The following is a 16,711-nucleotide window of genomic DNA, read 5'->3' on the forward strand; positions in this document are numbered from 1 at the left end:
GTATAGCTCTAAAGAATGTAGCATCATAGGCAGTGTAGTCCGTGCTGCAGGGAGAATGGACTGCCATACCCGTTATGTGTCTGTGAGCGAGGGAGGGAGAAAAAGGAAAAGTAAGAGCTGTCATCGAGCAAAAACGGGAGCTGGAAGCATGTAAATATAATAATAACCACTGCAGCCAAGAAGAGTGCCTGACGAGCCCAGTTGTAAGTAAGCTATTAAGACTCGACTGTACACCGTGTTCGTGTTTTCCTCCAAAAACAATAAGTTCCGTTGGAGCAGCCTTTCAACGCCTCTCTCTGTCTGTCGCTTGTTGTCTAAGTGACCCAGCCAACAAAGTAAAGCTAGTTTTCGGCTACGAGCCCGACATGAACCCACCGTATTAGCCAGAGGTCCCTTTACTACGGTTCGGAGCCGCGGACCTTCAATAACAGTAATAAATCACAGCAATAGTACATTCATGTAGTTGTAAACAGCATGATAATATATTAAGTAATCCAAAGTATTCAGAATACGTTACTCTCATTGAGTAACGTAACGGAATACGTTACAGAATACATTTTGGGGCATGTATTCTGTAATCTGTAATGGAATACATTTTAAAAGTAACCTTCCCAACACTGAGTAACAGGCAGTAATAAAGGTGTAAGCTTCACGTCGCACGGTTTACATCATTTAGAATTAGCGTTTTACTTGTTCATCACGTGTTTGTCATTCTAACAATGATGATGTAACGTGTTATCTCAAACTGTTTTCATCATAAACCTGACAACAGGATTGGCTGAAAGCCTCCCTGCAGGGCGGAGAACTGTAGCTGTTTGAGAGGAAAAGGCGGACTGACATGACTCAGATGTTGCTCTCTCTATATATAAATGCTCACACGGGACAGTGAAAGATCCATCGCTCTCTCTCTTCGTATTTGTGCTTATTTCGTGCTTGTAGCAGGTTACCGCTGTGATGGAGCGTTGGCGTGGCAGAGTGGCTCTGGTGACCGGAGCCTCGGTCGGTATTGGGGCGGCTATAGCTGTAGAGTTGGTCCGGCTCGGTATGAAAGTAGTGGGCTGCGCCAGGGACGTCGCAAAAATCCAGGTTTGTTCTGAAGTGAAAACTCAGTTTCAGCGTAGAGTATCTTGACCTATATCCAGGACCGGTGCCAAAAAGTGGTTGTCTGCCAAAAACTGATTTCTGGTATTTGGCAAAAACTGATTGCTTGTATTTAAACTGCTATAAATAACTTATTGGTCTATAATATGTGAAACATATTTCAAATGTATCCCTCATCAATGATATCAAGTCATCTTGAGCAACAAACAACATTCCTGTAACAAGGTAGAAGCCGCGATCAGTTTTTGGCAGTGACTTTTATGTATCCTTTATTTATGCACTTAAAAAAAATTCTGTTGACTTTAAAAATGTCTCTTTTAAGAGTAATCTGGCCAAGAGGACAGCTGAAATTGCAACAAAAGCAAAAATAGTTCTGTAAACATATTTTAAGTGACAGAAGGGAGCTGATTGGTTATAATGTAACCAGTTACAAAGATATTTGAGAAACAGGACTATTTTTTAAATTTTATATATAACCTCTTTGTAATACCTGTTCACCAAAGTCTATTTAACAACATACGTTACGATATTACACGTAAAAAACACACGGAAACATTGGAAATCAGTTTTTGGCAGGCAATCACTTTTTGGCACAATACCGGACTGGTAATCTGATATACCGGGTATTTCGAGTGTGAGCCGAAGCATTTGTAGGGGGGTGATTTTTTTTCTTCTTGTTTGCATTAGTTCAATTTTCATTTTCAATCAAATCTCTTAACGCCTCTGGCCCCTCCTACTTTCCGTGTGCACCTACGCACCCTAGAACAGAGTTAGTGTTAATAAAGCGGGATACAAACGAAGAAAGAAAAGAGGGGGAAAAAACTAAGAGAGAAAAATAAACAAGAAATTGATACAGCAAAGTGTGTGAAATTAACCGACATGTTAGCGGTGCAGTAGTACCAGAAACAGCTGATATAAAGCCCTGGCATTCACAAGAGCCTGCTGTAGCTCATGGCTTTATTTCTGTCTCTATTCTAAACGCACGTAAATAATTTTTGCAAGAACAAATGTTGCATTTTGAGTAGAAAATTATTTTCATGTACAAAATTCCTGTACAGAATTCATGTATTTCAGTGTTTGCTATTATCCACATAGACACAAAATAATAGTGTAGTTAAGAACATTTTCGGTTAGTATTTTTAATTATTTCATTGTAAAATATATATTTTTATGTTGGTTTTAATCTAGTTTAAACCAAACCACTTCACTGGATTTAGCTACATTTCCTGAATGCAGTAGCTAGCGAGCTGATTGGAGACCAAAACAGCCACTCATTTTGAATTCAAGTCTGTAATCACTTGGTTTTGTGGCATATTTATAACCATGTACAGAAAAAGTTGAGTGTGCAGGGAGCAGAGATGTTGAAAGCAGAAGCCACATACTGAGAGCACACAGAGCAGAGATCTGAGCAAGAGCAAATGCCAACAACTGAGCGAGAATGGCAGTTATTGTGTGTATATATGTATAATAGCAAACACTGAAATGAATTTTGTTTGCTCAAAATAATTGTCTCCTTAAAATGCAACATTTGCAAAAATTATTTATGTGCGATCAGAATAGAGGCACAGTTGCTAGCATTAGCCATGGAGAGCGCAAGAGGACCAGCAGTCCCAACAAGAGAGTGAGGAAGAAACAGAGGAAGGTGTAGTTAACAAATAAGGTAGAGAGAGGAAGAGACTCAGGTAAAAATAAATGGCTCATGGTTAAAGCAATTTGATAATAACAAGCTAATAGCTAAAAGGTAACTTAATTTCTACATTGCAACTAAGATGTTCTAGCCTAACAACAGCTCTGCGAACCTGATTAAAAAAAGATAAGAACATTTTGATAGACCAGGCCTGCATCTATCACTTAGTGTATTTCGATCTCGGCTGTTGCATTTTATATTTTTTAGTATATTGTGGTGGACCACTGGAGGGCTCCACTCACACCCAGTTCTCAGGAAGTGTTGTTGCTGTGTTTTGGAGGGAAAAGAGTTCAGTTGTGTGGTGATAAGTAATAAACGAGCAGTGTCAATCGAGAGCTCTCGTGTCGTCTGTGTTTACCTCCACATTGGTGACTTGAACATGTTGCAGTCCGATGGTGGCACCGACTCCGCTCTGGATGCATCAGCAGCCGCCAGCCCTCTGCCTCCGGCTGCAGCTACGTTTGCTGTGGCGCTCGAGCTGCCGGACTTTTGGCTTCACGATCCCCCGTCGTGGTTCGTGCACGTGGAGGCTCAGTTCGCCCTTCGTGGCATCTCCGCTGACGACACGAAATATCACCATGTAGTGGCTTCTCTCGACCCACTAGCCACCCGTCGTGCGTTGACTCTCCTCCGGGACCCACCCACCCGAGGGAAGTACGCCGCCCTTAAGGAGCTGCTTCTTCGGCGCTATGCCCTCTCCGACGCAGAGCGAGCCGAGAAGCTCCTCTCCCTCTCAGGCCTGGGTGGCGGTACGGCTCTCGAACTGATGGAGCACATGTTATCCTTTCTCGGACCGGACGACGGGGGATTCCTCTTCGCCCACATATTCCTCCGACAGCTGCCGGCGGCCGTGAGAGCCGGCCTCGCCAACTCTCCGCTTCTGGGCACGAAGGATTATCGCTCCCTGGCTGAGGACGCGGATCGTATTCTCCTGGCTACCCGCACTTTCCACGATCACGACCTAGTTCCAGCTTCGCCGGCGGCGCCTTCCACTTCCCCACTGACCTGCCCCGACGTCTCCGATCCTTCGCTGACGGCAAAGATCGCGGCACAGCGACACCACGGACGGGACCTCTGTTTCTACCATCAGCGTTTTGGCGCCAGAGCGCGCCGCTGCCTGCCGCCTTGTGCTTTTCCGACCCTGGGACATGGACCCCGCCAGCGCGCTGTAGCGGCCGCGACCGCTGGCGACAAAGAAAAACTGCTCTTCATAGAAGACTCGCGCTCTGGGAGACGTTTCCTGGTCGACTCCGGCTCCCAGAAGAGCCTCCTTCCCCCGTCCGGAGCCGACAGTTTAGCAGCGGGCTGCGGACCGCAGCTTATTGCGGCTAATGGCTCTCCCATCGCAACGTTCGGGGAAAGGTTCGTGACTGTTTGTTTTCATGGTCAGGAGTTCCAATGGAACTTTGTTGTTGCCGCTAGCTCTGTACCTATTTTGGGCGCCGATTTTCTTTGTGCCCACGGACTGCTGGTCGATGTCGCTAACAGACGCTTAATCGATGCACTGTCTTTTTCTTCAATGCCCTGTTTCACTCGCGCCATCGAGCCCCTGAATCGGGCTAATTTAGTGACTTCAGGGAATGTTTTTCAGCGTTTGCTCTTGGAGTTCCCTTCACTGACTGTTCCTAATTTTTCGAACACGGCAACGAAGCACGGGGTTGAACATTATATCCCGACGGTCGGTCCGCCGGTGTTCGCACGCGCGCGTCGCCTCGACCCCGCGAAACTCTCCGTCGCTCGGGAAGAGTTTGCCGCAATGGAGCGCCTCGGCATAGTGCAGCGCTCGAATAGTGCCTGGGCTTCTCCGCTACACATGGTGCCCAAGTCAGACGGTCGGTGGCGGCCGTGTGGGGATTTTCGCCGTTTGAATAATGTCACGGAGAACGACCGTTACCCCATTCCCCACATCCAGGATTTTTCCGCCCACCTCGCCGGCACCTTGATTTTTTCTAAAATTGACTTGGTGCGGGGGTATCACCAGGTTCCCGTGCGCGCCGAAGACGTCCCCAAAACTGCCGTTATTACCCCTTTCGGCCTGTTTGAATTTTTGCGCATGCCGTTCGGCCTGAAAGGTGCCGCCCAGACTTTTCAGCGGTTGATGGACTCTGTTTTGCGCGGGCTGCCCTTCGTCTTCGTGTACCTTGACGATATATTGGTGGCCAGCTGCTCTGAGAGTCAGCACGCGTCCCATCTGCACCAGGTTTTCCAGCGCTTGGCGGCACACGGCCTGATCGTCAACCCCTCCAAGTGCCAGTTCGGCTTGCCGGTTCTGGATTTCTTGGGCCACCGCATTTCCGCTGACGGTGTGGTTCCGTTGCCAGACAAGGTTCGGGCCGTTTCGGCTTTTCCGCGTCCTGCGTCCGTTAAAGCGCTGCAGGAGTTCTTGGGGATGGTCAATTTCTACAACCGCTTTCTCCCCAGAGCTGCGCACCTGCTGCAGCCTCTCTATGCTGCCTTGAAGGGTAAAACAGCTAAGGACCCGATTGATTGGCTCCCTGAACGCATCCAGGCATTTTCTGGGGCCAAGACCGTGCTGGCAAACGCCGCCCTGCTGGCCCACCCGTTTCCGTCGGCGGAGATTGCGTTGACCTCCGACGCGTCGGACGTGGCAGTGGGCGCGGTGTTAGAACAGCGGGTCTCCGGTGTCTGGCAACCGCTCGCTTTTTTTAGTCGCACGCTTAGGGACAGTGAGCGCAAATATAGCGTTTTTGACAGGGAGTTGCTGGCCCTGCACCTCGCGACACGGCATTTTCGGTTTTTTCTCGAGGGTCGGAGCTTCACCGCATACGTCGATCATAAACCTTTGACATTCGCGATGTCCAAGGTCTCTGATCCGTGGAGCGGGCGCCAACAGCGCCAGTTGGCAGCCATTTCAGAGTTCACAACTGACATTCAGCACGTGGCTGGTAAGTCCAACTGCGTGGCTGACTGTCTATCCCGTGTGCTGGTCTCTCCCGTTTATGTTGGCATAGACTTCGAGGCTATGGCCGCTGACCAACAGGCCGACCCGGACGTCCTTGCCCTTCGGTCTGCGCAAACGGGCCTTGTATTGGAGGACAGACCCGTGTGGAACGGCGGGCCCAGCCTGCTTTGCGATGTTTCCACCAGCCGTCCACGCCCTGTAGTCCCCCTTTCGTGGCGTCGTCGCGTTTTCGACTCCGTACACGCCCTCTCTCATCCAGGCGTCCGGGCCTCGGTCAAGCTGGTCAGCTCTAGGTTCGTTTGGCTGGGCCTTCGTAAATCAGTGAAAGAGTGGGCAGCCGCGTGCATCCCATGCCAACGTGCTAAGATCCATAGGCACACACAGGCGCCCCTCAAATCCTTCCGCGTTCCAGGGAGGCGTTTTGATCATGTGCATGTGGATCTGGTTGGTCCTCTGCCGCAGTCACAAGGTTTCACGCACCTTTTGACTGTAGTGGACCGCACAACCCGCTGGCCTGAGGCAGTGCCTCTGGCGTCCACTACAGCAGCAGCAGTGGCCAGGGCATTTTTGTCAACGTGGGTTTCGCGTTTCGGTCCCCCCGCCGACATCACCTCAGACAGGGGCCCCCAGTTCGTTTCCGAGCTTTGGTCTGCCATGGCTGACGGCCTGGGGGTCAAGGCCCACCGAACCACTGCGTACCACCCGCAGGCCAACGGGATGTGCGAACGTTTCCACCGGTCGCTTAAGGCCGCGTTCCGTGCTTCTCTCACAGATGGCAACTGGGTTGACCGCCTTCCATGGGTTTTACTGGGGTTGCGCTGCGCGGTTAAAGAAGACCTTGGGGTTTCCCCGGCTGAACTGGTCCTCGGTCAGCCCCTCCGGGTCCCCGGGGAATTCTTGCCTGAGAGCCCACCCCCGTGCTTCGCTCCATCTGTGCTGTCTCTCCGTCCCCCAAGAGACTCGTTTTCTCTTCCTGGCCCAGTGCACCATTGTGTGCCCGACACCTTTGTTCCAAGGTCGTTGGACTCCTCGCAGTTTGTTTTTGTCAGGCATGACGCTCATAGGCCTCCGCTGCGTCCACTGTACGACGGCCCCTTTAGGGTTATTCAACCGGGCCGGAAGTATTTCCTTTTGGATTTTGGGGGTCGACAGGAGGCTGTTTCTATTGACAGACTTAAACCAGCACATGTGCTTCGGGATGATCAGGTGGTGCCGGCTCAGGCTCCCCGCCGTGGCCGCCCGCCTTCCACTGGACCGGACAATCCTGCTTCTTCCTCTGGGAGCGCCCCCCACCTGGCGGGGCCCGAGCTGTCTTCAGTTCTTCCTGACCGCCCATGCCAGCCTGGCCCTCAGGCTCGTTTCCCCTCCGCCAGCTCTCCACCTCCCCGCTTCAGCCGTTCTGGACGTTTAATTAAAGCGAGGGTTCTGGACTAGGGGATGACCCTACTGGGTGTTCGGGGGGGGGCATGTGTGGTGGACCACTGGAGGGCTCCACTCACACCCAGTTCTCAGGAAGTGTTGTTGCTGTGTTTTGGAGGGAAAAGAGTTCAGTTGTGTGGTGATAAGTAATAAACGAGCAGTGTCAATCGAGAGCTCTCGTGTCGTCTGTGTTTACCTCCACAATATATTTATATTTATATATATGTTCACTGTTACCTAGCAAAAAAGAACAGAGGGAGCGGCTGGGCAAAAGTTGAACAGTTTATCTGACTAACACTAAATAAACCTGAAAAACCAGCATTACAATAATCTATTGTAATGCTATAAATCAGATTATGTGTAAAAGTTCACTGTTAATAGATTTTTAATTTAGTCCAACACAGAAACAGAAGGCTGGACACATATGAGCTGATAACTCTAGAGTCTAGACCACAGGTGTTGAACTCCAGGCCTCGAGGGCCGGTGTCCTGCCGGTTTTAGTTGTGCCCTTCATCCAACACAGCTGATTTAAAGGCTAAATTACCTTCTCAACGTGTCTTGATGTTCTCCAGAACCCTGGTAATGAAGTAATCATTTGATTCAGGTGTGTTGACCCAGGGTGAGATCTAAAACCTGCAGGGACACCGGCCCTCGAGGTCTGGACTTCGACACCCCTGCTCTAGACAGAACTATTCAAACATGTTTGGGGGCTGAATTTTTTACAATCTGCAGTGGTTCAGTAGAATCTTTTGTTAAGTAAAAATGCTCCAGTCAGATAAAAACTCCTCCTCCTACTAAAATAATCTTGTTGCTTTTGAGATAGAAAGATAAGTTACTGTGCAGCACATCTGATGAAACAGCTGATGGCAGGATGTGTTCAGACATGAGTTGAGACCCAGGGAGAAGAATGTTTTTGCAGTTGGAGACAAAAATCTGACTTCCAGTGTTGTACAAAGTTACTGATGAGCTGTGTTATGAAAACTGAAATCCACAAATTTACAGTAATTAAAGGGCAGAGTTATTTTGAAGCTAAACCTCTGTCATCATTCCCTTCTTGGTTTCAGAAACTGGCAGCAGAGTGTCAGAGTGCCAACCACCCTGGTGTTTTGGTTCCTTTCAAGTGTGACTTGACCAAAGAAGAGGAGATTCTGGCCATGTTCGCAGCGATCAAAGAGCAGCACAAAGGTGTGGATGTGTGCATCAACAACGCTGGCTTATCTCATCCAGAGCCACTGCTAAGTGGCAAAACCAGTGCCTGGAAGAACATCATGGATGTAAGAGTTCAGAGTTATTTTAGAAAAAAATTATCTGCAGTTCTGTTTGAAAGAAGCGTTCACAGGAGTGGTTTCCCAGAAGAGCAATTAAATGATCAGTTTTAAGTCGATTTGTTTATAGTTTTTAGAATATGAAACATGAAACTTTCAATTTAGTCCATATCAAAAACAGAAATTTGGACAGAACTAAACTTACTACCATGCAGAAAATTTTCAGCTGCATTAGGCTTATATTAGACAGAGAGAAAGAAAGTTTATTTTAATGTAAATGAACCAGTATAACCATTTCCAAACAAGTCATCCATTAAATCACATTCTGCTGAGTATAATCCATCACAAAAAAAGAAAGTCTGATACAACCAAAGTCATGACTCTGACTAAAATCCTGCAAAACAACATAGTTTGTTAAAATAAGTGCAATAGGACAAAACTCAGAAAGTTGAAAAGTTCCACGAAAGTAGGCAAACAACTCCCCTGGAGAATTTTGATTTTCTTTGTTGTTTATTTCTCTGCTTGGTCTCTTACAGGTGAACGTTCTTGCACTGACCATCTGCACACGTGAAGCTTATCAGTCAATGAAAGAGAGAAACGTGGACGATGGGCACATCATAAACATAAACAGGTGCAGTTTTACTTGCTAATAGAAAGTGACAGAACTTTGAAATCTGTCGATTTAAATGTCACATAAATGTCATAATATGATTCTAATCATCATTTAGTCTGATTAAGACCATCCTGTAGCAACATGACTCAACAGACCTTTTTCAAAGCACACATTTGGCTAACAGGAAAAGCAAACAATACTCATGGTTCTTATGCATAGAGATGACTATCTGTTGAATTCAAGCCAAATAATGCAACACACAACGATGATTAAATCTGTCTGGCCTGGGCATGTCTTTCTGTATTTTCTCTACTGATGTTGTTCCTCTTTGTGTTTCTTGTCTGATAAATCTCCCCTGCTCTGAACTGATGTAGACCTGCGAGAAGCCAAATTCTCCTAACATAGACTAGATTTTCTGAAACCCAAAAACAAACTTAGAGGAGGTGCGGAATATAGTACCACTTGTTACTATAAGAATTACAATATGGATAAAGATCATTTATGGGCTTTTGGTCCAGTGACACCAAAAACATGTTTCCTACTGCAACAGACCGTGCTTCATTCACTTAAACCTCGAGCCACTAAATGAAATGCAGTGATCATTATTTATTGATTTGATTTTTTTCTATTGTGGAAAATGTTTGTAGATCAGGATTATTTTGTAATCACATCATTATTACAAGATTTAAGAAGGGAAATAACGGATATTTGTTTAAGGACTTTACTTGGGTAGTTAATCTGGAAAAAAGGAGTCATAGTAATAGTAATAGTTAAAAATTAATGTGTTGTTTCATGGCTTTCAAAACATCTTTTGTTGCAGCTTGAGTGGACATAAAGTCATTCCTGTTGCTGATCTACATTTCTACACCGCCACCAAGTATGCTGTGACTGCTCTGACTGAGGGCCTGAGACAAGAGCTGCGTGCTGAAAAGACCCATATCCGAGCCACAGTAAGGCTTTAAAACACACCGTAACCAGCTGAAAAAGTGCCTTGAACACCAGTATAAGCTGCTGTGAGACGCATGCACAGTACATCCAACAGTTCCTTTATCATTATCTCTTTTTGCAGAGCATTTCTCCTGGTTTAGTGGTGACAGAATTTATATCACGGGCCAGCAGCAACAATCCTGATCAAGCGGCTGGCATATATGCTGCATATAAGGTAAAATTATTAATTCTGCAGTTTGTGGAGGGTTGACATGATTATTTAGATAAAATCAAATGACGCACTTTGCACTTCTCTAACAGGCTCTGCAAGCAAAAGATCTTGCCAGTGCTGTCACGTACGTCCTCAGTGCCCCTCCTCATGTTCAGGTTCTTTTTTGTTTCGACTTTGCATTTTAAATAACAAAACATTAATCATAATTATATAACATGATCATATAACTTTCACATAACTTTTCTTTCAGATTGGAGAACTTCTAGTTGAACCTATATAGCATGTGTCATGTTGCCCCAGCAACCCCAGGACCAGGCTAGTCTTCACATTAAAGTGGTGTGATTGACTCATCTGACTACTCAACACAGCAAGATCAATTTACAGAATACAAACAAAACAGGGAGTGTATTGTGTGTGTGTGTGTGAGAGTGCGCGTGTAGATAACAAAACCCTCTGAGACTGAGACACACACACAAGCATGTTCACTCTCAGGTGGGTTGTGTATGGTTATCTGACACTATAAAACACACACACACACACACCTGCCTCTATGTTTCTATGCCAATCAATCAGTCTACACTTAACTACCTCAAAGTGTGCTGAAGTAGTTAAGTTTCATAGTAGGGTGGGTTTGAAGAAGGCTTGAAGACTTCTCCATTCATTTGAAAGGAAAAAAATAAACAAATAAAATGTTAAATATCTAAATATGTTTAAAAGTTACAAAAAAAAAAAAAAAGTTATACCAGTGTAGTCCTGAAAAGGATGAATGTTTTGATACTGGAACGGTTTCTGTAGCACAAAGTATATGCAAGTAGTTAAGTTAAAAAAAACTTCTCAAAAGCGTGTAGGTGGATCTAAATAATATGAATGCTTATTTTCTGGGGAAATTTGCTCGACTTCATTATTCTCTTTGGGTTAAAGATATTTGATTTAAAAAACAGTAAAGAATCTCAAGCCCAAGCATAATAAGTCTAGGTGCATAAGGGCATCTTGGATAAAATGTGCCAAATGAAATATGAAATACTATTCTTTGATATTCTGATCAATAAAGGAGTTACCTAAAGGAATAGCTTACAACTGTACCACTCCAAGCACAATCTAAACCTTTCATGATACCAAAATCCTTCAACTCTCACAGGTCATCACTGATCTTAAAATGTCTCTGGACAGTTTTTCTAAGTAATGAGTAATAAGGAAAATTTCCCTGCTCTGATTTTGACTATCAGCAATTGCAAGACATGTGGTATGAATCAAATTTACAGTGACCCACTACTAATTATACAGTAAATCATTACTCCCTTTGTGTCCACTCCTCATATGCAACACTAGCTACATATTGAAGTGTCATAACTACAACTTAGGGAAATCTGCACCACACCAGATCTGCTCCACTTTAACCCTTCATTATAGAGCTATAACTCATAAATTCAATTTTTCTTTGTGCTTTCTTCATCTTTTCAAATGTGACAAATAGCAGTGATGGATACACCAATAGGTCTATCTTTAATGACTTGTAGTTCCCTCCATTTAGATTTAAAATCAGTTTGATGTAGTGACGGGTGTGACGGTCCTGGGTTGTTTGACCCAATGTTTGGAGTTTTCTTATGATATTCATTGTTTGTGTTTAAGTCTTATTTAGTTATCTAAGCTCACTTCTATTGTGCCTAGGTTGCTGTTATAGTTCATTGTTTCTTAGATCTCCCTTTGTGTTATCGATCCCTTTGTGTAAGTCTCTCTCGTCGGTTCATCATATTAAGTCTGCACGTCTTAACCTGTAACGTTTCATTTCTGCGTGTCCTATGTTGTCAAGCTCATGTCATGTATGCGTCCCATTTTGTTTTCTGTTTTAGAGCTCTGGTGTCCCATGTTCATTGTGTTTAGTTTCACTTCCCCTGTGGCACCATTATGTTCATTCTAATCAGCTGTTTCTCCATGTGTTTCCACTTCCCCTGATCACCACCTGTGTACATTTAGTTTGTGTGTTTTCATTCATTCCTCGTCTGATCTTCCGCTATTCTGCAATGCTCGTGCCATGTTTTCCTGGATTTTCATACACAAGTCTTCACATTTTAGGTTTTTCATGTCAGATTTACATGTCCATGTCTATGTCCATCTTCAGGGTATTTTATGTTTGGTAGGTTCACCCAGTGAAGGTTAATGTTTAATTTTGCTGTTGCTTCTTGTTTTGTCCAGTTAAAACCAGCCTTTAATAAATAGCTCGCGTTCAGTTAAAAACTGCTAAAACTTTGACCTCTTACCTGCATTTCAATCCTGGTTTTTCCACATAACAGTGATTGTGGCTAAGCCAGTGTTGCTGCACAAGTGCACACCTTTGTGCTCCTTTTCGATTGCTGTGAACTTGGATCTCCTTCTCTTTGATCAGGTCACACTTGTAATGCATGACAATGACATTGTGGGCAGCACTTTGACATTCTGCTGTGAGTTTCTGAAACCAGAAAGAAAAAAGATTATAGACTTAAGATCCACTGTGTTTTTAGCACTGTATGTGTATGAATCTGCAAATCCACTTAGCTGATTGTAAAGGTCTGGGGTGGGAACTTTTCCTAGATTTGACTGATTTATGTGAAGAAATTGCTTTTTCAGTACATGGGAGAAATTACGCAAAGGTGAACTGCGTGTGCTGATCAAACACAACGTTTTGTGCACCATTTATTAACAATGAACTTTTGCCAAAAGTCAGATTTCCAGTATGAATAGAGGGTGTGCTTTAGTGGTTATAAAGGTTGATTAGCATTTAGATAAATTGCCTGTCCAAACCTCTCTGTTTTATATAACCATGACAAAAAAAAGAAAAGAGAAGAAAAATCATGATATTTAATCACAAATAACACTTAAATAAATCATATTTTAGCTTAATGTCCATGAACATCTCATGTTCTGAAACAAAGCAGGTCTTACAACATCATATATCTTGCTGTGCCCATAATAAGAGAGTACTGGGCAAGGGCGATCGTGGCTCAAGAGTTGGGAAGGTTGTAAACGGAAGGTTGCCGGTTCGAGCCCCGGACAGTCTCGGTCGTTGTGTCCTTGGGTAAAACACTTCACCTACCGCCTACTGGTGTTGGCCAGAAGGGCTGCTGGCGATATGGCAGCCTTGCTTCTGTCAGTCTGCCCCAGGGCAGCTGTGGCTACAACTCCACCAGTGTGTGAATGGGTGGATGACTGGGTGTGTAAAGCGCTTTGGGGGGACTAGTAAAAGCGCTATACAAATACAGGCCATTTACTGTATGAAAGCAGTGAAGCTCTGTCGCTGGGATAAAACATTTAATTTCATCTTGCTGGATATAATGCCCACACTCATATTTTTGTATTTCCAATCTTAAAGTAAGATGAGTACATCTTCTGAGTATAAATGTAGTAAGGACATAACATGGCCCTCTATATTACTAGAGAGGACGACATGGTGTCACTTGTCAAAGGGATTGAAGACACACTCACACTGGTGACATCCTCCAGAGTCCATTCTGAAAATAAAACATGACAAAATAAAAAGAAGCAAATAAATGGATGGAAATCAGATTGAGGGTCATGTGGCAAATTTAAATCATGTCCATGTCCCATAACCAGTGTTACTGTACTGGACTAAACTAATAATTCTGTCCAACAATTATGATGGTGACCTTTTATACAGAGAGATTTACAGTGTGAGTAAAAGATCGGTATAAGTGGTTAAACTGGTTTATTGACATTATGATAAACTGACTGCCCCACACACCCAGCCTTCCTGTCTTATATAACCGTGACACTGCTGGAAAAAACAACAACATTTGCTTGCTCTCTGCTGAAACTGAGTTTTCATTTCAAAGCTAAGCTGGATTTTCCTAGGGTCCCAGGCACAGCCCGCCAGTCTGTACACCTATTAAAGACCTATTATTTTAGTATTGTGTTAGATAAGTGTTTTGCATATTGAAGGGAAAAAAACCACTTAGACTTTTTCACCCAAGTAAACCTATAGTACACTAAATGTAAATTAAAAAATATATTTAAAATATGTAAAGTACATATGGTTAAAAAAAGAGTACTTTGTTGAACACTTCAGTTGTGGAAATAGCGACAAATCATGACACTGATTTACTCTTACGTATCCTTTCGGCATCCCTTTGGTCACTGTTAAAGTGAAACTGATTATTTCTGAGCTTACAGTACACCTGCATACCTACTTTTATCATGCAATAAAAAAGGCATTAAAAATTCAGTCATTTGACTTTGGCTGTGCTGTGTTGAATTATATCAGCCTGAATAACCAGTCTTTGCAGGTATGATGTGCTAAAAATAAGCAAGCAGATCTCGATGGGCTACAACAGCTGAAGACCACATCAGGCTCCTGCCAGCCAAGAACAGAAATATGAGGATAAAAATATTAATAGCTGAAGCCTTTGCGACTGTCGCTGCACGCTCGGAGCCATAAACATAGATTGCTTTGACAGTAGTAACAGTTACATCATTTAGAATTAGCGTTTTACTTGTTCATCACGTGTTTGTCATTCTAACAATGATGATGTAACGTGTCACAGAGTAAAAGTTATCTCAAACTGTTTTCATAAACCTGACAACAGGATTGGCTGAAAGCCTCCCTGCAGGGCGGAGAACTGTAGCTGTTTGAGAGGAAAAGGCGGACTGACATGACTCAGATGTTTCTCTCTCTATATATAAATGCTCACACGGGACAGTGAAAGATCCGTCGCTCTCTCTCTTCATATTTGTGCTTCTTTCGTGCTTGTAGCAGGTTACCGCTGTGATGGAGCGCTGGCGTGGCAGAGTGGCTCTGGTGACCGGAGCCTCTGTCGGCATTGGGGCGGCTATAGCTGTAGAGTTGGTCCGGCTCGGTATGAAAGTAGTGGGCTGCGCCAGGGACGTCGCAAAAATCCAGGTTTGTTCTGAAGTGAAAACTCAGTTTCAGCGTAGAGTATCTTGACCTATATCCAGGACCGGTGCCAAAAAGTGGTTGTCTGCCAAAAACTGATTTCTGGTATTTGGCAAAAACTGATTGCTTGTATTTAAACTGCTATAAATAACTTATTGGTCTATAATATGTGAAACATATTTCAAATGTATCCCTCATCAATGATATCAAGTCATCTTGAGCAACAAACAACATTCCTGTAACAAGGTAGAAGCCGCGATCAGTTTTTGGCAGTGACTTTTATGTATCCTTTATTTATGCACTTAAAAAAAATTCTGTTGACTTTAAAAATGTCTCTTTTAAGAGTAATCTGGCCAAGAGGAGAGCAGAAATTGCAACAAAAGCAAAAATAGTTCTGTAAACATATTTTAAGTGACAGAAGGGAGCTGATTGGTTATAATGTAACCAGTTACAAAGATATTTGAGAAACAGGACTATTTTTTAAATTTTATATATAACCTCTTTGTAATACCTGTTCACCAAAGTCTATTTAACAACATACGTTACGATATTACACGTAAAAAACACACGGAAACATTGGAAATGGCAGGCAATCACTTTTTGGCACAATACCGGACTGGTAATCTGCAGTGTTGGGAAGGTTACTTTTAAAATGTATTCCATTACAGAATACAGAATACATGCCCCAAAATGTATTCTGTAACGTATTCCGTTACGTTACTCAATGAGAGTAACGTATTCTGAATACTTTGGATTACTTAATATATTATCATGCTGTTTACAACTACATGAATGTACTATTGCTGTGATTTATTACTGTTACTGAAGGTCCGCGGCTCCGAATCGTAGTAAAGGGACCTCTGGCTAATACGGTGGGTTCTGTGTCGGGCTCCTAGCCGAAAAATAGCTTTACTTTGTTGGCTGGGTCAACTTTGCTAGCAGAGACAGAGAGAGGCGTTGAAAGGCTGCTCCAGCGGAACTTATTGTTTTTGGAGGAAAACACGAACACGGTGTACAGTCAAGTCTTAATAGCTTACTTACCACCGGGCTCGTCAGGCACTCTTCTTGGCTGCAGTGGTTATTATTATATTTACATGCTTCCAGCTCCCGTTTTTGCTCGATGACAGCTCTTACTTTTCCTTTTTCTTCCTCCCTCGCTCACAGACACATAACGGGTATGGTAGTCCATTCTCCCTGCAGCACGGACTACACTGCCTATGATGCTACATTCTTTAGAGCTATACCGGTAGCATTCTGCCTATTAGCTTAGCACAACAACAACAGGCGCTCTCTCACCCAGGAAACACGCAGAGAGAGAGCGGCGCTCTGTAACCATGGCAACCGTAACGCTGCCGCCTGGAACAACAGAACGTAGCTGTCAAACAAAACCCAAACAGTCCTGACCCGCCACAATATGCAATAGGAAAGTACCGCCGTGTAATCCATTTATTTCAACAAAGTAACTGTATTCTAAATACCACCTTTTTAAACGCGGTACATGTATTCCGTTACTCCCCAACACTGGTAATCTGGTATACCGGGTATTTTCGAGTGTGGGCCGAAGCATTTGTAGGGGGTGATTTTTTTCTTCTTGTTTGCATTAGTTCAATTTTCATTTTCAATCAAATCTTTTAACGCCTCTGGCCCCTCCTACTTTCC

The 16,711-nt window shown here is 44.0% G+C and overlaps 3 protein-coding genes across 5 annotated transcripts in view; 2 read left to right on the forward strand and 1 right to left on the reverse strand.

Annotated features, from left to right (window-relative positions):
• LOC146503562 (dehydrogenase/reductase SDR family member 11-like) overlaps positions 1-16,711 on the reverse strand; it is a 58,447-nt gene that overhangs the window by 36,323 nt on the left and 5,413 nt on the right. The window lies entirely within an intron of this gene.
• On the forward strand, positions 878-10,913 carry LOC146503566 (dehydrogenase/reductase SDR family member 11-like). Its single transcript, XM_085131535.1, has 7 exons — positions 878-1,086; positions 8,195-8,404; positions 8,932-9,026; positions 9,829-9,958; positions 10,078-10,170; positions 10,257-10,322; positions 10,418-10,913. Exons 1-7 carry the CDS (start codon positions 955-957, stop codon positions 10,445-10,447), a joined length of 756 nt encoding a protein of 251 aa, XP_084987661.1. The 5' UTR covers positions 878-954; the 3' UTR covers positions 10,448-10,913.
• Positions 14,745-16,711, forward strand: part of LOC146503567 (dehydrogenase/reductase SDR family member 11-like) — a 66,490-nt gene continuing 64,523 nt past the window's right edge. The window contains exon 1 of one of the 2 annotated variants that reach the window (XM_085131532.1): positions 14,745-15,058. In XM_085131532.1, coding sequence (XP_084987658.1) covers positions 14,927-15,058 — 132 coding nt within the window. In that variant the 5' untranslated portion in view covers positions 14,745-14,926. The remainder of the gene's footprint in view (positions 15,059-16,711) is intronic. The other variant, XM_085131531.1, reaches the window with a different exon arrangement.

This window comes from Neolamprologus multifasciatus, chromosome 14 (assembly GCF_963576455.1).
Source record: "Neolamprologus multifasciatus chromosome 14, fNeoMul1.2, whole genome shotgun sequence".
NCBI classification, from domain to species: domain Eukaryota; kingdom Metazoa; phylum Chordata; class Actinopteri; order Cichliformes; family Cichlidae; genus Neolamprologus; species Neolamprologus multifasciatus.